Raw genomic sequence first — 21,613 nt, 5'->3', positions numbered from 1 at the left:
CTTAATAGGTAAACTCAGTCAAAGTGATGATAATAAGAAGTAATAAGATGCATTTACCTTCCAAATTAAAGCTAGAAACAGAGCAGACAAATGTTGCCTTTCATATCAATGGCACCACCTTACAGGTTCTTCATATTCAACAATACTAGGTATTGTTAAATGTGATATATTATATGTCACATCTCTTATAAGGAAAAAAAACCCATTACTGAGTCCAGTAGAGCATTAAGTGTTTGACTCAAAATATATCTTATTTTAGATGTTTTTCACTATATTGTGCAATATTAACTGTCAAACTCTGATAATTTAAATTAACTTTTATGAGCTATAAATGCAGCAGCATCATGGCAAAATATCACTATTTCATGAAATTTTGGCCAATAATGGCAATTTGAAATAAAATTTAGAAATCACAAAATGATTAGAATGATTAGTAGGCCGATTAACTTCAATAAAAAGTATCATCCATCCTATCATTGAAAAAAATAATACGGGGCAAACTTTGATCTGGAAAATTAGCACCAAAACTAACCACCAAAGTGCAACTTACTATTATAACAGTAACAAGTAAACTCAAGGGTCTAATTTCAGGAATGTAACTACAGATTTAAGTATCCTGGGGAAAGTCAACCTCAGTTTTCAAATCCCTAAATTATTGAATACATGTTTTTCAAAACCCCTTTAAATTCTTACATTGTTTTATTTTAGGATTATACACAATGAACTTCAGCTGACACGTGAATTGCTGACACTCGCCTGATAGCCACCTCTAAAGCAGTGTGCTGGGTGTCATGAGGAACACAGATAAGCTCCCTGCCCTCATCATTGACGAAGGCAGACATTTGAGCCAACAGTGGAACTGGAGTTATGATAGCTGTTGTACAGCAAAGTATCACTGTGGATAGCTCAAAAATGGGTGAGAATGAAATCTATGAAATAAAATAGCTTAGCAGGGCAAAACAAGTGAAATGGAAAACTTTGAAAAGAGCCAAATTAATAAAACGAAATGAGTATATATATATATATATGAATTTGTTACAAACAGAAATTGATCAATAAAATAATTAAGTGGCACTTTGAATGTATTTATTTTACAAAATTAAAGGGTGGGTAAAGAAAAGATGTACTGATCTGAATATGTTGTATATTTAGAAATATGTAACCTGAGCTATCGGAGAAGGCAATGGCACCCCACTCCAGTACTCTTGCCTGGAAAATTCCATGGATGGAGGAGCCTGGTGGGCTGCAGTCCATGGGGTCGCTAAGAGTTGGACACGACTGAGCGACTTCACTTTCACTTTTCACTTTCATGCATTGGAGAAGGAAATGGTAACCCACTCCAGTGTTCTTGCCTGGAGAATCCCAGGGACGGGGGAGCCTGGTGGGTTTCTGTCTATGGGGTCACACACTAAGTCGGACTGAAGCGACTTAGCAGCAGCAGCAGCAACCTGAGCTATATCCACTCCTATTAGATAACCAGAAGGAAGGAAGGATAGTCTAGATTTAGACCTTTATTCCCTTGTAGCTCAGTCAGTAAAGAATCTGTCTGCAATGCAGGAGACCAGGGATCAATCCCCGGGTTGGGAGGATCCACTGGAGAAGAAAATGGCCACCCACTCCAGTATTCTTGCCTGGAGAATCCCCATGGACAGAGGAGCCTGGCAGACTACAATCCATGGGGTTGCAAGAATCCGACACGACTTAGCGACTAAACCATTATATATAAAGAATTAGAAGAGACTTCAAACATAATCAAAACTTATCAAGAATAAATAAAGTAAGTTAGAAGAAAACACTGTAAATAATTCGTAGGTAAAACATTAAGGCATAATCCAAAATAAATAGAAAAATAAAAATGTATCTTTTTCCTTAATGTCAATTAATAGGACCAAAATTAAACTCATTACTTTTTAGGTTAATTTAAATGTTCTAAGAAAATATGATGGGACAAAGCCAGATGATGTAGTGCCCCCAGTACCTAGTGAAATATATATTTTTCCCAACTCAAGAATATATGTCATTAGGGCAAGAATTATTTCCTCCAAAGGATTTAAGCATTTTATTTAAATTCCCCATATGAACAATAATAGAAGGTATCAAATAGCTATAGCTGATTAGAGATAATTCCTCTTTATAGAAGAATTTCAGCTAAATGTAGAAAGAATAAAAGAAAACAACAACATGAGAAAATGACTATTTTCCAGTGATGGGGACTTAAAATTGAGGGATGTGGCTGTCACCACTTGAATCCACTGATAAATCTTCGCATCACTAAAGTGGTAGGTGAAGGAACATGTGCCTCTTGATGTGATGTGGTATAAAGTAGACAGTGTGCCCTATCAACTAATTTCAGCAAACAAACAAAAATGGAAACAATTTAAATACTCAAATATTTAAATATAAGTTCCAATTAACTGGAAATACAGGGGGAAAGGGTTTCCCTGGTGGCTCAGACAGTAAAAGCATCTGGCTGCAATGCAGGAAACCCAGGTTAAATCCCTGGGTCAGGAAGATCCCCTGAAGAAGGAAATGGCAACTCACTCCAGTATTCTTGCCTGGGAAATCCCATGGATGGAGGAGCCTGGTGGGCTATAGTCCATGGGGTCGCAGAGAGTCGGACTCGACTGAGTGACATCACTTTCACTTTTCACAATGAAAAGTCTTTCTTACACTATACAGAATTGCTTGGAGGACTGCTATTACTGTAACTTGGCTAGATTATGGGATTTGTGAAGAGATGTGGTGGCAGAAGAAACAGTAAATGCAATTTGTGGTAAATGTTATATCCAAGAATCTAGATTTTATTCTCAGGCTGGCATTTCCCAAAATGTGCTCTGGGATACTGATCACATTCTTCACTATTAGAAGGATGAGACGGCTGTTCCCATTTTAAAATAAGTTTAAGGGACACTGTATTCTATATTCCTTTAAATTGGCTGAATAGTAGCAAGGTATAGCACCCTACTTGTAGGAATACTCACTGAAATTTAACACAGCATTTTCACAACTTACAGGACAGTTGTGAAGAGTATTGTTATCACCCTATAAGAAGCAAATCTATGAAACACCACTGTAGGTTGTTAAAAACACTGAGGAATCTCAAAAAGTGGAGCATTTTGCTCTAACTGGTATTTTTTGAAGTTAATTCTAATGGCAGTGAATTGATAAGACAGGAGAGCAGTTGAAATAGACCAGGTGTGAGAAGACAAAGGCATGAATAGACAAGAGGACTGACACGGAATAAAAGTGGAAACAAAAAGATACAGTGGATATCAACAGAAACAATGTGTTGAAAACTGAAAATCACTGAAAACAAAACTGAGGTTTCTAACTCAGGTTAGTGGGCAATGCTATCATGTATTTGGAACAGAAGGAAGGGCAGCTGCCATGGTGGAGGATGCACAGAGGTCTGTGATCAAAGAATACATTTCTTTAAAACATAGTATTCATTTATTCATACGTTTTTATGGGCAAAAGACTAAGCAAATATTTAAAAAGTGAATCTTACCTATGGATTTTTTCCCTCCTATGTTTATTTAACTCATTCCCTGGTTCTACTTACCCACAAGGCCTATACGTGAATACAATGTAACTCTCTTCATCCCCTCTTTCAATGAAAGTCACACATGTGTGTTTTTCCCAGTGCCTCATGGCCTGCTTGAACATGGCTCGCTGGCTGCCTGGAAAAATGGCATGACATTAATAAAACAGTGCCTGTTCCAAAGAGAAGTCTGCATGTGGCTCTTCTGTCCCGAGTCTGGCTGCACAGATTAGATGCCACCACTATAATCAAACCAAAGAATACTAGCTCCAGGCACCACAGTGAGCCGTTGTTGAGAGTGGACACTGTCTTCAGAATCAGTAGGCATGAGCTTACTGTCTCGACAAGTATGTGTGTACAAGGCTCCATGAACAAAGATATGTATTGTTCTTGTCAACTGAAAAGAGCTTCTAGATTTAATGGGCACATTTGAAACTCCTTTTAAAAACCAGAATAGTTCTTTAGATTCTTAGAATTAAAGACTATATCTATGTTTTTAAATTTCAAGATATGCTGACAACTGAGGTGAATGGAATCTTTCTCATATTTGAGTTAATACTACATTTTATGTATTAGTATTCTATAAAAATATATACCTAATCTATGTAATAATCGTTATTTCATTATCAAAATAGACCCTCTGGGGATATCTTACCAGTGAAGTTGCCTCCTATGACGTAAGGAATAACACCTCCAGGCCACACTCTTTCAGTCCTTGATGTAGCAGCCCTGGGAACTCTATTTTTCTCACTTTGCCCTGAGAATTTTAGTGGTAATTTTTCCTTAACTGTGTTGTTTTGCTCCAAGCCTGCAGTGACATTTAAAACATTCTGTGAAACAGAAGTCCTTGGTCAGAGAATCATTTACCTCTTAAAGGACAAGTTAAAATGTCTTATTTACATATTTATATAAATATGCCTGAAATCAAAATGTATTAAAGAAAAACTTCATTTATATTATATACTTGAGTAAAGTGTTAAAATATTTAAGTAGTTTAAAAAATACTATTTCCTAATGCTCTCTCTATAAGCAAATTTTGATGACTTTCCATACAACAGCTTACAGTGGATAGAAGCCAAGTAGACTCTGTAAGGTGCAGAAAAATTATTTTATGTATTCTACTTTACTAGAAAACTAAGAAAGTCACCAATAGAATTAAAAAGACATTTTAAAAAAGTCTTACTTTGTTCAAAACCTTTCTTAGTCCTGCGAAACCTCAAATCCTTTAAATCAGAATTGATATTCTATAGTACAGATAAAAACTGAATATTACACAATAGAGATAGTAAATGAAATAAGGATAATACAGATATGGTCTCAGATTCTGGGACAATGGGCTACATCTATTTCAATTTCCTAGGGATTCATATCCAGACAACAGTATGATTTAGAGAGCAGCACACAAGGTGAGCAGGCCCACATAAAATGCAGTCTGCTGTGGAGCAGCTTTCAGGTCTGCAGTCACGAACTTTTCTCGGTAGCCTTTCACAATTTTTTGTTATGGTGTTATTTTTCCTACACTTTCGTATTTACTTTTCTTATTGATATATCATTGTTGATACAAATGGCTTACAGCTTCCATACACTTCAAACACAATGAACATTGAATGTATGCCCCTGATATTTGTGTCCCTAACATATCTAATTTTTTAATATCCTAGAGCAAAGCATCTTCACTTGGAAAAATTAATTCTTGGCATAATTAATTAGTATCAATCAACTGAAGGAAAGTTAGGATATGAACTTTGAACAGGAGACTTTAAAAAGAAACTCTAAAATCCACAAATAGTGATTAATAAATTCAATATTAAAATATTTAATATTTTAAATATTAACTAATCATTAATCCAGAAAGCAGGTTCCCTGAATCTTTTCCTATACATAGTTTTGGAAGAGTTAAAAGTATTTTTAATTGTTTTTTAATCTAATTTATCAGTTTGCCAATTTATTTTAAGTGGATTTTGTTTCAAAATAAGCATTCATATTTTTTCATTTGACGAAAACTGATGTAGCTCCATGCTTGATAAAATCACCTTACTGTGATACCAATTTTTTGGAAATAAATATCAACAGTAAAATAAACACCTAATGCATTTCTTATTAAGGAGGAGCTGAAAATAAGTTAAAATAAATGTCCCCAACTAAGTTCCAAAATCTTCCATCACATATCAACTAAATAAAAATGAATAAAGGACTCTCCCTTAGCATATATCTTTCCATACTTCGAATCTTAATGGCTAACTGAACTGCTATGAGTATAATATTCACTGTATAGCAACTCAAGAGTCTGCAACTTTAAACATTGATATACCAGAGCCAATTCTTCTTATTCTGTCTATAAGTTGGTAGAGGGCCCCTCGTTTCTTTGACATACCATGGTCTCCAAATCCACCTTAAAGAGTAAAGGAAAATAGTTAAGTTAAATTCACTGTAAATTAAAGTTCTTGTAAATAAGCAATAGTAACATGTTACATTGATTTCTCCTTGGACATCTCTTTTTATGTGGTCTTATGTAATTGCATTAAAGTAATAATATCCATTAATCTTGGAAGAGGGTAAAAATTTTGCAATATGTTCGGTAGGAACCAATGAAATACTGTAAAGCAATTATCCGTCAATTAAAAAATTTGCAACTAAAACTAAAGAGGTAAGAGAAAATCAGAGAGCAATCTAAATGACTTTATTTGGACATCGTAGCAATTGAGTCATCTATTGACAATTTAAAACATTTTTTTTCACTGTGAACTTTACAACACATAGTATTATATAGGAAGAGAACCAAATTGTTCTGCCATGTTGATTGCATTCCAGCTATTTTCCCAATGCAAACTAAATACTTTCAGATGGCAAATCAGCAAATGAAATAAAAACACTAAAAGAGCATGAGGTATGTCATTTTTTTTTCAATGAAACTGGAAAAAGAAAAAAGCAAGTATATAGTGTAAATTTTGCTCCAAAGCTTGGAGCAAGTTTGAGACATTTCTAATAGCATATGTAATGAATATAATGCATTCAAATAAATTTTGAAAATTAGTTTCTATAATTTATAAAAACCAATAACATAGCTTTTAAAAAAGTCACAAGGTGAGAATCTGTAAGGATGCCCAGCTGCAAAATACATTCTATTATGTTGGTGCAATTTACAATCTTTATAAAAAAAGATATAAAGAATTTTATAGCTCACAATGTAGAGGAGGGGTTTGGGGATAAAAAAATATATTTTCTTGCAGCTTTAAGAACAAAGTCATAATCATAAAGCAGAACATTTGATGAAAATCCAAGTCTTCTGATCCTCATTCCAGGTCTTTAACAAAATGCTTTCTTAATTTTATCACCTAGTTTGCCTTCTCCTTGAATTCTGATAGACAAATACAAAGAGTTATTACTGAGCAAACAACTAATATGATCACTAAAGATATCAGAACAAGAGGTTCATGAGCCTGTGGACAAAGCCAATGAAAGAGTACCAGAAATTCATGCAAACAACAATATGTTCTTGCATTTTGAACTATTTCCTTTCAGTATCTCCTTTCCCTTTGAAATTAATTCTAAAATGTAATTACCTAGATTGAAGCTAATAAAAAGTAATAAATATTGTTAACATATAAGCATCTTTTAGGAAATATCAATTAAGTCCGTATAAGGCAGATAAGTTAAAATGCTTGTTTATTGAGTAACAGTCTGCTTAATTATTTGAATTACATGGTCACATTCTTGCTATGCTCCTTGAGAAAAATTTTTGAAATATTTTTCATTGACTATTTTAGAAAGATGAAGTAGTACTTAAATGTATTCATTCCTAAGCAGTTATAGCAAATATTTTTAAAGGATGATAAAAATGTATTTGAAATGACCATTGCATAACAATTATATGGTATATTAGATAGGCCTGAAACACATAGCTATAGATATAGAAGGAGGCTAATTATGAGGAAAAAATAAATGTCTTAGTTAATATTAAGGTAAATTATAAGCATAAGAATATTATAGACTAGAAAAAACATTTCAAGACTATCAAAGTCAATAATATTTTAATATTTTAGCAAGTTTGAAAATTTTTATAGCAATATAAATAAAATTATGCATAGATAGTTTATTGAAATAAGAAAATTCATAATATGTATTTATTTCTCATATTTTAAAAATTCTAAAGTGGATATATATAAAACAAATATTTATGAAAAAGACAATATATTTTCAAATAAGCAAATAAGAAATATAGTCAATGCAGCACAAACTAACAAGAAAGGGAAAAGACAGTAAGAAAAAACTATAGAATTCTTTTATGATGTCAGAAATTCAGCTGAATAGTGCAAATTACTTTGAAGCATGTACTTTTCACATACATATTTAGAATATGTCTTTATGACAGTATGATTCTGTTTTATGCTTTTCTTTTTTTTTTTTTTTTAATTCTCCTGGGGGCGGGGGCTCCATGTGCTGCCCCACCGCCCCCCAGGCCCGGGCTCCCTGTTTTATGCTTTTCTGTAAATAATAATTTACTTTCAAATATTAGCATTTCAGATCTTAACTATAAATGAAATGACAAAATTATATGCTGGGTTGACCAATATATAAAATTGAAAAACCTGAATGAACCCCTGCAAAACATGAACAAACTTTCTGGCCAACCCAATAGTATTAATTTTCTAAATCACAGAAAATTAACACCTCTAGTGCAAAGAGAGGACAATGGGCTAAAGAAATCACTTTAATAAAGCATAAATCTAACAAAATGTTTAATCAAACCTGAGAATGTAATGTGATAAATTTAAGATTCTGCTGAGTTGTCTCATTGCTGTCTTTTTTGAAATCCACTGTTGCAGGGGACAGCGACAGTGTTAAGTGTGAGATAGTGTCTGCAGTGTGTCAATAAACATATCCTATAGGAATGTACTATCTGTGACTACACTGCAAAGCAGTTTCCTCATATATTTGGTGTATGTTTCAGAAAAGACTCACTATATATAACAAAGACTAAAGGTTATTATTTTTAAGTACCATATTCATTTAAATAAATTCCTTAAGTTTTATTACCTTACATAAATTTCTCATATGTAATATTTGCATTTTGATTATGTACAATAATGTCTTTATTCTTAAAAGGGCATACTAACCTACTTAACATTGAAAAGCTATTTTGTGTTCATGTGTGCATATGTGGTCAGTTAGTCGTGTCCTACTCTTTGCAGTCCTATGGACTGTACTCCGCCAGGTTCCTCAGTCTATGGAATTTTCCAGGAAGAACACTTGCCATTTCCTACTCCAGGAGATCTTCCTGATTCAGGGATCGAACCTGCATCACCTGGGGCTCCTGCATTGGCAAATGGATTCTTTACCACTGGTGCTACCTGAGAAACCTATGTTGTCTGCAATTAACTTCAAAATATTTTATACATACTTATGCATGCATACACACACACACACATACACAGAATATGGTAAACTGAACAACTGTTGAATCTTTGAGGTGATGGGTGTTGCCTGCATCATCCCATCAACTTTACTATATTTTTGAAGCTTGTCAAAATAATCTCTGGGAGTTGGTGATGGACAGGGAGGCCTGGCGTGATGCAATTCATGGGGTCACAAAGAGTCAGACACGACTGAACAAATGAACTGAACTGAACTGTCATAATAAAAAGTTGTGGGAAAGAAAATTGGGAAAAAAGATTTGTTAATTCACAGTAAAGAGTCTTAAGACTAAAATATATTTGTCTTCTAGATACCACAAAGGGACTATATATTTTCCATGGAATACAAGAAGGAAATAAAAATAGCATTAGCAGGAGGAGAGATCAATGAAATCAAAAAGCATAACTGAATAAATGCTTTAGCTATAACTACAAAAAGAAATTTTACATTTTTAACCTTTCAATTTTTCTCCAAAGTAAAATACAGAATAAAAATTGTATCAAAATAATATAAAATAATTTTCAAATTTTAATTAAAGTATTTTAATATGAAAACCCAAATATCTTTGAAATATTGCAAGTCACATATAGGCATAATTCAAACATGTGCAAACAGCTAAAATTGAAACTGTCTTCCAGGTTTTCATAAAAGTTATAAAAATAGATATACAATTTTTTCTAAATATATTTGTGTATAATCAGTCAAGAATACTTTACCTTCTGCATCTCAGTATTCAAATGGGAGGCAATTGAGTATAATGTTTGAGAGTATGAAATTTAACCTTCCTCAGAAGTGAATTTTGGTCCTGACTCAGTCATTTCCTGCTGTGTGACAATAAGAAACTGTGTATGCATGCTCAGTCACTTCCATCACGTTTGACCCTTTGCGACCCTATGGGCTGTAGGCCACCAGGCTCCTCTGTCCTTGGCATTCTCCAGTCAAGAATACTGGAATGGGTTGCTATGCCTTCCTCCAGGGGATCTTCTTGACCCAGGGATTGAACCTCCATCTCCTGCACTGCAGGCAGAGTCTTTACCACTGAACCACAGGGGAAGCCCCAAGAAAAGTACATAACCTTATAAATCTCCTCCTCGTAAATCACAATAACATCAGCAGCTACTCATTATGTGGTCATTATGAGTATTCAAAGAGTTAACACCTGCAAAGTGCTTAAGCCAGGCCTTGTAGATGGTGAACACTACATCTTTCTTAAATACATTACATAATAAAGTTAAAATTATGAATTTATGAATAAAACTTAAATTTATAAATAGACTAATCTGTATCAAGGAAATCAAATTTGATCACCAGAACATTAAAAATGATCCAAATTGTATTTTAGCATTTCAAGAGTATATTTTCTTCTAAATAAATGCAAACCAAATCAAATAATCAAACGTACCTGTGATGTGTCCAAATTTTCCAAAGGGGTTCTGTGTAAGGTCAATTGTCCTATCAATTTGAAAGATATTTAAATCTTCATCATCTAAGGCAATGTCACCCCAAAACACAGCTAAAAAAGAAAATTTCAATTAAAATACAAATTATTTAAGAGCAAAAAGCAATGTGAACAAAGCTAATAAGAAAAAAATACTGCTAAAAATATGGAAATTTGGTCCTTATAACTATAGAGATATTTCAGAAAATAAGTGTACCTGAACGTACTGGGCCTGTTTGGGTGTAATGTGAGCCACATGTGAAAGGATGGATCCGCTTTTCTCACTTTGATGTTTTAGACGAAAGGGAGAAAGTCATTTTTCGAGTGAAATGATCTAAGGTTTATTGGGGCTGGGGTGGGGCTGATTCTTAAGGGTGTTGGTGATGGACAGGGAAGCATGGAGTGCTGTAGTTCATAGGGTCACAAAGAGTCAGACATAACTAAGTGAATGAACTGAATTGACCTTCAGGGAAGAGAATTCAGCGACCATGGCTAATTTGCAAACAAGTGAAAAAGAATGCTGGCATTTACAGCAGATGCCTGAGATAAGCAATTCCTCACCAACAGGTGGAAGAAGACGTAGTAGCAATTAAACCATGTGCTACTTTATAATTTTATAAAGTGAGGTGCAATTGAGTCAAAAGAATCAGATCAGATCAGATCAGTCGCTCAGTCGTGTCCGACTCTTTGCGACCCCATGAATTGCAGCACGCCAAGCCTCCCTGTCCATCACCAACTCCCAGAGTTTACTGAGATTCACGTCCATCAAGTCAATAATGCCATGCAGCCATCTCATCCTGTCATCCCCTTCTCCTCCTGCCCCCAATCCCTCCCAGCATCAGAGTCTTTTCCAATGAGTCAACTCTTCACATGAGGTGGCCAAAGTACTGGAGTTTCAGCTTTTGCATCATTCCTTCCAAAGAAATTCCAGGGCTGATCTCCTTCAGAATGGACTGGTTGGATCTCCTTGCAGTCCAAGGGACTCTCAAGAGTCTTCTCCAACACCACACTTCAAAAGCATCAATTCTTCGACGCTCAGCTTTCTTCACAGTCCAACTCTCACATCCATACATGATCACAGGAAAAACCATAGCCTTAACTAGACGAACCTTTGTTGGCAAAGTAATGCCTCTGCTTTTGAATATGCTGTCTAGGTTAGTCATAACTTTCCTTCCAAGGAGTAAGCGTCTTTTAATTTCATGGCTGCAGTCACCATCTGCAGTGATTTTGGAGCCCAGAAAAATAAAGTCTGACACTGTTTCCACTGTTTCCCCATTTATTTCCCATGAAGTGATGGGACCGGATGCCATGATCTTTGTTTTCTGAATGTTGAGCTTTAAGCCAACTTTTTCACTCTCCTCTTTCACTTTCATCAAGAGGCTTTTTAGTTCCTCTTCACTTTCTGCCATAAGGGTGGTGTCATCTGCATATCTGAGGTTATTGAGATTTCTCCCGGCAATCTTGATTCCAGCTTGTGCTTCTTCCAGTCCAGCGTTTCTCATGATGTACTCTGCATATAAGTTAAATAAACAGGGTGACAATATACAGCTTTGACGTACTCCTTTTCCTATTTGGAACCAGTCTGTTGTTCCATGTCCAGTTCTAACTGTTGCTTCCTGACCTGCATACACGTTTCTCAAGAGGCAGATCAGGTGGTCTGGTATTCCCATCTCTTTCAGAATTTTCCACAGTTTATTGTGATCCACACAGTCAAAGGCTTTGGCCTAGTCAATAAAGCAGAAATAGATGTTTTTCTGGAACTCTCTTGCTTTTTCGATGATCCAGCGGATTTTGGCAATTTGATCTCTGGTTCCTCTGCCTTTTCTAAACCCGGCTTGAACATCAGGAAGTTCACGATTCACATATTGCTGAAGCCTGGCTTGGAGAATTTTGAGCATTACTTTACTAGCATGTGAGAAGAGTGCAATTGTGCAGTAGTTTGAGCATTCTTTGGCATTGCCTTTCTTTGGGATTGGAATGAAAACTGACCTTTTCCAGTCCTGTGGCCACTGCTGAGTTTTCCAAATTCGCTGGCATATTGAGTGCAGCACTTTCACAGCACAAAGAATATACTGCTAAATAGCAACTCATTCAATACATTTTGATAAAGTGGTAAAGTACCTTCTCTGAAGATGGTATTGCTTAAGTATCTATAAAATATATAGATTAACTCAACATTTATTAGGCAATGGCTAGGTGCTGGCCTTTCATCATTAATAAAAAATAAGACATTTGTTTGTATTTTCAGGAGCTTCAAAAACTTTACCCTAATCCCAGAAATACCCTTTTATACTCAGAAGTTTAGGCTACTTAATAAAGGAAAGCTCTATAAACCATTGTGAATGAATTTACAACTAGTAAGCAAATTATTATTTTTTAAGGTCAGAAATATACATTTGCATAACGAAAAGCAGCCTCCTTGTTTATTTGAGCCCCAAAGTAGATTAATCAATTCTTTTGTACTATCAGATATCAAAATATAATAACTTTAGGAAATGTAGCAAATTTATGAGAGGATAAATTAATCATGAAATAGTAAAGAATTGACAAATGCCTTGGAAATTCTGGGATATTTAAAATTTTTTCTTCAGATTTTTCTTCTACAACACCAAAAAGGAAAGAAGGAAATTACATTAAAAATTATAGAAGGAGTCCTAATCAATATTTTGTAATAACCTATAAGGGAAATGAATATGAAAATATATATATATCTGATTCACCATGATTTACACCTGAATTTAACACAATATTGCAAATCAACCATATTTTAATTTTAAAAATTAATAATTTAGAAAATGACAAAATCCATTTCAAATCACTTTTATTAAATTCAAACCTAAATATATATGAATTTTAGCTATAAAAGCTATTTAATAAAATTAATTAATTCATAAAATTAAACTTCAGTCCTGAAAGCTATATATTGCTTCCGCCTTTGATCAAAGGTTTATGATATAAAATTCTGTACTTAGTTTAGTTCACTTATACAAATCTGACATGAGATAAGGGGTTTCTTTATTTGTAAATCTAGAAAGAAAGAAAATAGAAATTAGTTCAAGGTGGGTAATCAGTTCCATATATGAAAAAAACCTTTATTAGAATTAGAATTCTGTCATCAACATGAATCAGCTACCGGTATATGTGTGATTCATGTTAATGTATGGCAGAAACCATCACAATATTGTAAAGTAATAGTTCTTCAATTAAAATTAATTAATTAATTTAAAAAATAATTCTCTCATCAAACTCTGTCTTCTTTCATCATGGCCCTACTATCAATGAAATGGCAGTTTGCAGAAGGAAAGGGATGCTTGCCTGTGTGCGTGCTAATTTGCTTCAGTCATGTCCGAGTCTTTATGACCCTATGGATTGTAGCCTGCCAGGTTCCTCTGTCCATGGGATACTCCAGGTAAGAATACTGGCGTCGGTTGTCATGCCCTCATCCAGGGCCTCTTCCCCCACCCAGGGATCGAACCACTATCTCTTACTTCCCAGGCATTAGAAAGTGGGTTCTTTACTACTAGTGCCAAATGGGAAGCCCAAAGGGATGCTTACTGTCTTTTAACATCAAAGAGACAAAGCAGTCTGTAGAAGACTTAATAGCGCTAAGAAGTTGGTCTTGATGCCTGAAATTGAATACAGATTCATACACATGAAGCATGAATGTCTGAGTCTTCATCATCATCCCTAAAGCCAGACATCCTAACAAAGAGATGGCTTACCTAAATAAAATATTTTGGAGTTATATAAAAGACTTGTTCTTTTAAAAAAATAAAATTTGCACTTTTAGTTTCGAGATTTTTTGCTATTCTAAGTAAATAAAAGCTTGCTAGTTATTTAAATCTTCATCATGTGTATTTACTAGGCACATAGTTGGGGACACTGAATGGTGCTCTCAGTCTGCCTATTTCTTTCCAAGTGCTAGCAGACAACTAGAGACACTAAAAAAGTGCTTCTCTAACATTTTGTTTTGCCCAGGAATCACAGAAAATCTGGTTAAAATGCAGGGTCTGATTTAGTACCTCTGTGGAGTGATCTTCAGTTCAGTTCAGTTCAGTTGCTCAGTTGTGTCCGACTCTCTGTGACCCGAAGGACTAGAGCACGCCAGGCTTCCCTGTCCATCAAAACTCCTGGAGCTTGCTCAAACTCATGTACATAAGTCAGTGATGCCATCCAGCCTTCTCATCCTCTGTTGTCCCCTTCTCCTCCTGCCTTCAATCATTCCCAGCATCAGGGTCTTTTCCAATGAGTCATTTCTTCACATCAGGTGGCCAAACTATTGGAGATTCAGCTTCAGCATGTCCTTCCAAAGAATAATCAGGACTGATTTCCTTTAGGATTGCCTGGCTTGATCTCCTTGCAGTCCAAGGGACTCTCTAGAGTCTTCTCCAACACCACAGTTCAAAAGCATCAATTCCTTGGCACTCAGCTTTCTTTTCAGTCCAACTCTCACATCCATATGTGACTACTGGGAAAACTATAGCTTTGACTAGATGGACATTTGTCTGCAAAGTAATGTCTCTGCTTTTTAAGATGCTGTCTAGGTTGGTCATAGCTTTTATTCTAAGGACCAAGTGTCTTTTAATTTCATGGCTGCAGTCACCATCTGTAGTGATTTTAGAGCAGAAGAAAATAAAGTCTGTCATTGTTTCCCCATCTATTTGCCATGAAGTGACAGGACCAGATGTCATCATCTTAGTGTTTTGTTTTTTGTTTTGTTTTGTTTTTAAAATTTATTAAAAAAATTTTTTTAATTTAAATTTATTTATTTTAATTAGAGGTTTGATGCAGGATCCAGGAAGCTTGGGGCATCTTAGTTTTTTGAATGCTGAGTTTTAAGCCAAAAATTTCTCAATAAATTTTCTCAATTTATATCAAGAGGCTCTTTAGTTCCTCTTCACTTTCTGTCATAAGGGAGGTGTCATCTGTGTATCTGAGGGTATTGATATTTTTCCCAGCAATTTTGATTCCAGCTTGTGCTTCATCCAGTCTGGCATTTCGCATGATGTACTCTGGACAGAAGTTAAATAAGCAGGGTGACAATGGCCTTGACATATTCTTTTCCATATTTGGAACCAGTCTGTTATTCCACATCCAGTTCTATCTGTTACTTCTTAACCTGCATACAGATTTCTCAGGAGGCAGGTAAAGTGGTCTGATATTCCCATCTCTTGAAGAATTTTCCACAGTTTGTTGTGATATACACAGTCAAAGGCTTTGGTGTAATCAATAAAGCTGAAGTAGATGTTTTTCTGGAACTCTCTTGCTTTTTCTATGATCCAACAGATGTTGGCAACTTGATCTCTGGTTCCTCTGCCTTTTCTAAATCCAGCTTGAACACTTGAAAGTTCCAGATTGACATACTTTTGAAGCTCTGGCTTGGAAAATTTTGAGCATTACTTTGCTAGCATGTGAGATGAGTGCAATTGTGCAGTAGTTTGAACATTCTTTGGCATTGTTTTTCTTTGGGATTGGAATGAAAACTGACCTTTTCCTGTCCTGTGGCCACTGCTGAGTTTTTCAAATTTGCTGGCATATTGAGTGTGGCACTTTCACAGCATCATCTTTCAGGATTTGAAATAGATGAACTGGAATTCCATCACCTCCACAAGTTTTATTCATAGTGATGCTTCCTAAGGCCCACTTGACTTCACATTTCAGGGTGTCTAGGTGAGTGATCACACCATCGTGGTTATCTGGGTCATGAAGACCATTTTTGTACAGTTCTTCTGTATATACTTGCTACCTCTTCTTAATATTTTTTGCTTCTGTTAGGTCCATACCATTTCTGTCATTTATTGTGCTTATCTTTGCATGAAATGTTCCCTTTGTGTCTCTGATTTTCTTGAAGAGATCTCTAATCTTTCCCATTCTATTGTTTTCCTCTATTTCTTTGCATTGATCATTGAAGAAGGCTTTCTTATCTCTCGTTGCTATTCTTTTGAACTCTACATTCAAATGGGTATATCTTTCCTTTTCTCCTTTGCCTTTCACTTCTCTTCTTTTCTCAGCTATTTGTAAGGCTTCCTCAAACAATCATTTTGCCTTTTTGCATTTGTTTTTCTTGGGGATGATCTTGATCACTGCCTCCTGTACAATGTTACGAACAATGTACAATGTCCATAGTTATTCAGGCAATCTGTCTATCATATCTAATCCCTTGAATCTATTTGCCAGTTCCACTGTGTAATCATAAGGGATTTGATTTAGGTCATACCTGAATGGTCTAGTGATTTTCCCAACTTCTTCAATTTAAGTCTGAATTTGGCAATAAGAAGTGCATGATCTGAGCCACAGTCTGCTCCTGGTCTTGTTTTTGCTGACTGTATAGAGCTTCTCCATTTTGGCTGCAAAGAATATAATCAATCTGATTTGGTATTGACGATCTGGTGATGTCCATGTGTAGCATCTTCTCTCGTGTTGTTGGAAGAGGGTGTTTGCTATGACCAGTGCATTCTTTCAGCAAAACTCTGTTGGCCTTTGCCCTGCTTCATTTTGTACTTCAAGGCCATATTTGCCTGTTACTCCAGGTATCTCTTGATTTCCTACTTTTGTATTCCAGCCCCCTATAATGAGAAGGACATCTTTTTTGGGTGTTAGTTCTAGAAGGTCTTATAGAACCATTCAACTTCAGCTTCTTCAGCATAGACTGGGGCATAGGCTTGGATTACTGTGATATTGAATGGTTTGCCTTGGAAACGAACACAGATTCTGTCATTCTGTCATTTTTGAGATTGCATCCAAGTACTGCATTTCAGACTCTTGTTGACTATGAGGGCTACTCCATTTCTTCTTATATCTATATTTTTAACAAGCTCCCATTATCACAAATAATTATCACCTTCTTTTCATCTATTACTTTTACTTTTTCCTGCAAGTATAAATTTTGTTCCTCTGAATAAACTGGTAAACATTCAACCAAGTAAAAGGCATTTTGTCTGTAGCACATTTATATTATATGAGTAATAATAAAATAAAACTCAAATGTTTTAGATTTTTATTTTCTTGTAATGACTTTTCACATGCAATAGGATTCATGTCTTGATGGATTATATAAAACAAAGATCAGCAGTCCAAGTTGATATAACACCTCAGAGAAGAAAAAACTCAGTCGGTAAAGAATCTTCCTGCAATGCAGGAGACCCAGGTTTGATTCCTGGGTCAGGAAGGTCCCCTGGAGAAGGAAACGGCTACCCACTTCAGTATTCTTCCCAGGAGAATGCAACGGATAAAGGAGCCTGATGGGTTACAGTCCACAGGGTCGCAAAGGGTCAGACAGGACTGAACGACTGAACCCCGGCCACGGTGGAGGAAGTGGCGTAAGACCAGATGATTTTCACAAAGAGACGAAACTGCTCTGGAATACATAAGCCCATCTTTTATTGACTGCTTTTTTTCCTGAACTGATGTCTTCCGTAGCTTTGCAGTTATGAATATGCAGTGAACTGATTCAGCAGCAAACAAATATTTCTTTGAGAACAATCAATAGTGAGTGACTAAGCCTATTCACTTCTGTGTAGCCTTGATATACTATAGACCTTATAACCGTATATATCTTTATATCTTGATGTTATCAACAGCAACAAAATTGGACATCTTAGAATTTTCAACGTATCACATAGTTTAAAATGCACAATTTCTTCCTTTTTTGGCACACATTTGAACATTTCTTTAATTCACCTTCCACTTCAGTCTATGTCTTGTGCAAGCGTGAGTGCTAAGTCAATTCAGTCATATCTGACTCTTTGCAACCCTATGGACTGTAACCTGCCAGGCTCCTCTGTCCATGGGATTCTGAAGGCAAGAATACGAGAATGGGTTGCCATGCCCTCTTCCAGGAGAATCTTCCAGACTCAGGAATCAAACCCACACATCTTTTATGTTTCCTGCTCTCACAGGTGGGTTCAGTTACCACTAGCACCACCTGGGAAGCCCGTGTCTTATTTCATGTTAAACATTTACTTATGCATTGGCATAGTGAAATAAATGATGAAAATTTATATTAATGACAATAACATTACAATTTGCATTGTAATCAAACATATTTTTATATAGATTCCAAGATATTTGTAATTATCAGGTATATGTTGGAGCCTTTTGTTTTTCTTTCTATGATATTTTCTGTTTATTTTACATAAAAAAACACAAAAATTGAAGAGAAATATTTTTAAATTATAAATCATCAATCATTAGCCCATTTAATACAGTGATTTGTGTTCAGTGATATCAGATGCAGAAATTAATACAAAAAAACTTATTATAGATTATGATATTAGGGAAATAGTACAATTAGAATATTTATTATCTGGAATTCTGCTCAGATTCTTACAAAAAATTGGGTTGTAGCTAACGAATAGGCCAAAATAAAATGTCAAAAAGTACAATTTTGACATTACATGGAAAACCACAGATTTTGTTTTTCCCCTGAAGGCTATTTGCATTCATTGTACTACAAACATTTTTTAAATCAGAGACCAAAAAAAAAAAAAAAGAGAGAGAGAGCTTTTACTGCAGTACACAGAGTAAATACATTTTATAAAGGAATATATAGTGAGAATAAACAATCCAATGTTGCGATTCCCTATACTCTAATTTTAAGTGATGTCTCTTTCACCAACTTTCTGATTCTGCAGCGAGCTACAGTCCTTCAATTCTGAAGCTGAGGTCCAGGGACCAGCTTTAAGGAGACTTTAAGTCTGTGATTTCCTAAAAGCTGTATGCAAAAAAAAAAAAAAAAAAAGATGTAAGAGTTTATAAACACAGTCACCACATGTTTTTCAGAGAAGAGGTCCACAGCAGATTGTCAAAAGGGATCACACAAGGTAAAGAACCACTTGTTGCTGTTGTTTAAGAGCCAGTACTTTAGACAAACGCAAAGCCTTTCCATGCACTTGGGAGAAAATACTCCCAAGTGCGCTGAACAGCCTAAAGAAAATTAATATATTTTCTTGACAGCTGATTACTACTTGGGAGTGCACTGTAGTAGACAAGATGATAGAGTATCCTCAGACATTACTTACAGAAAGTTCTAGAAATCCCCTCTCCTTACCTAACCCCATTAGGTGTTTCATCTGCTTCCATGTCCTGCTTGTCTTGCCAACACACAAGATTTCATAACATGCTTTCAATTGTCAGATTCTTCCATTTAATTTTGAAAATACCACAGGAAGCATTGTTGCTTAATACTCATTGCCAACCTGACATAAAGTAGGTTCTCAGTATATGTTTTGAGGCACAAAAGATGTGAATAAGTAAGTGAATTGGGGTATAGTTTTATATAACAAAAATGAGGCTAGGAATGTGGTAGAACTCACAAATTTGCCTTATGACCCAAAATACTAGATTTCAATCATTCCAAAGAATATTTCAAATCCTTTCAATCCAGAGTGAATTACTATTTTATACTTTAAAGAAAGAAAAAAAAAAAAAAAGGCAGCTGTCTTTCTTTTTTATTCCAGTAGTATATATTATTAAATGTAGTTATGGGAAATGTATCCTTTTTTTTTCAAAACACCACACTTGCATGTTCAGGAAATACATGACTGAACTAACAGATCAGTTATCTTGAGACATATAGGATTTGGAGAGATTGTTTAAAGATTCAACAATAGCCAAGAGGATTGCTTATTATGTTTTATCAGTTTAAACTTTATGTTGTTATTGATATTGGATTTAGGGAGGAAGAATGATATCATGTGAAAACTGGCAAAACAAAACTGCTTGACAAAACTGCTCTGGCTGCTCTAGGCTAAAATAAAAGCCTAGTGAAAATTTCCTCAGACAAGGGCAACAGTGAAGGCTTAAAGTCAACTATTTTTACATGATTGACAACCATTAAGCATATTCCCAAGGAAAAGGAAGACTTGGCAAAAGCTCCAACGTATACATTTTGGAGACAATGTTACATTACTCAAAAAAGAAAATAACTTTCTGGTGGCATTTCATATACACAGAATAAAAATGTTCCCCAAAATGACAAACATGAAATTTAAGTTCCAATTTGGGAAGCAATTATTTAATATTTTAAAAAGCTCTTGATACAATATAAATATAAAGATATACTTTTATGTAGACTTAGAAATTATCTTCAAAAAATAAGAAAAAGAAAAATTTTCACATGGTACATTTCTTTCTTAAATTTCTAATAATAAGAAAGTATTTATAGTCCAATTACTTTAGTGACTATTTATTTTTAAAAAAATCATATACATTACTTTATTTAAAATATAAGGGTTATTTCCCAAATCTGCATTTTAAATTATATCATATACTATCACATAAGCTGAAAAAAGTCATCCAATCTACAAAAAGGGTGATGTAATGAAGTACAAATGCTGAGTCATATAAAATGGTTTACTCGTCCTTCTCTGATAAACTGGATTTAAAGGTGCTTTTGTATAACATAACTCTAATTTGCCACCTTAAAACAAGATACCTCAATGGACCAAAAACAGATTTTTTGGAGGGAGAGGGTGTGGTGCAATATAAAAATCTAACTGTTTGGGTCATTATTTAAACAAAAAAAAGTTGTCCAAACATACTCCTAATTTAGATATTACTTTAAAGAACACAAAACTGCTGCTACAGTTAAACACAAAGTTTGATTGTTTCTTGAATCAGGAAACAAACTACAATCTAAGCACAAAATCAAATAAAATCTAAGCACAAAATCTGAAATGTAAAACAAATAAGTGTATATATACATATATATATATCTGTATATATATATATACATATATATATAAACACACACACACGCACATACCATGCAAAGAATATTCCTCCAGAATATGGAGAAATTTGTTAATAATGTCACTTTTCAAGATATTAATGATTTTCAGAATGAATCTAGATTAATCAATATAATCTGAATACAGAAAAGAAACAGCAACTAATCTTTTTAATATATTTTTCTTTTTAAAACTATTTTAAAAATTGTTTACATGCAATTTTACAATATGGATATGATTAGTGCTAAACTTGAAAATAAATATATCTTCTTTTTTAAGTCAGAAAGCAAAATTTTTCCCACAGCAAAAGATCCATCAAAATACTATGTCGATCTTTGTTTATAGCCCACAATGCCCAGGGATAGGGTTTCTCAGGAAATTTTTTAAATGTCACCCACACCACAAATACTCATTCTGAAGTTTTTGACTCAAAAGAAAAAACACTGACAGAAGAGTACTTTGATCAAGAAATGTAAAAAAAAATGTTGA

At 34.7% G+C, this 21,613-nt stretch overlaps 1 protein-coding gene across 1 annotated transcript in view; it reads right to left on the bottom strand.

Moving 5' to 3' along the window:
- The window catches only part of TLL1 (tolloid like 1), a 339,971-nt gene that overhangs the window by 157,729 nt on the left and 160,629 nt on the right, over positions 1 to 21,613 (bottom strand). The window contains exons 2-5 of the mRNA XM_019978057.2: positions 10,359 to 10,469; positions 5,853 to 5,933; positions 4,197 to 4,349; positions 3,563 to 3,680 (exon numbers count right to left, since the gene is read on the bottom strand). Of these exons, the coding sequence (XP_019833616.2) occupies positions 3,563 to 3,680; positions 4,197 to 4,349; positions 5,853 to 5,933; positions 10,359 to 10,469 (463 nt within the window). The remainder of the gene's footprint in view (positions 1 to 3,562; positions 3,681 to 4,196; positions 4,350 to 5,852; positions 5,934 to 10,358; positions 10,470 to 21,613) is intronic.

The sequence above is a fragment of the Bos indicus genome, chromosome 17 (assembly GCF_029378745.1).
Source record: "Bos indicus isolate NIAB-ARS_2022 breed Sahiwal x Tharparkar chromosome 17, NIAB-ARS_B.indTharparkar_mat_pri_1.0, whole genome shotgun sequence".
NCBI lineage: Eukaryota > Metazoa > Chordata > Mammalia > Artiodactyla > Bovidae > Bos > Bos indicus.
This window is presented reverse-complemented; position numbering and strand designations above follow the sequence as displayed.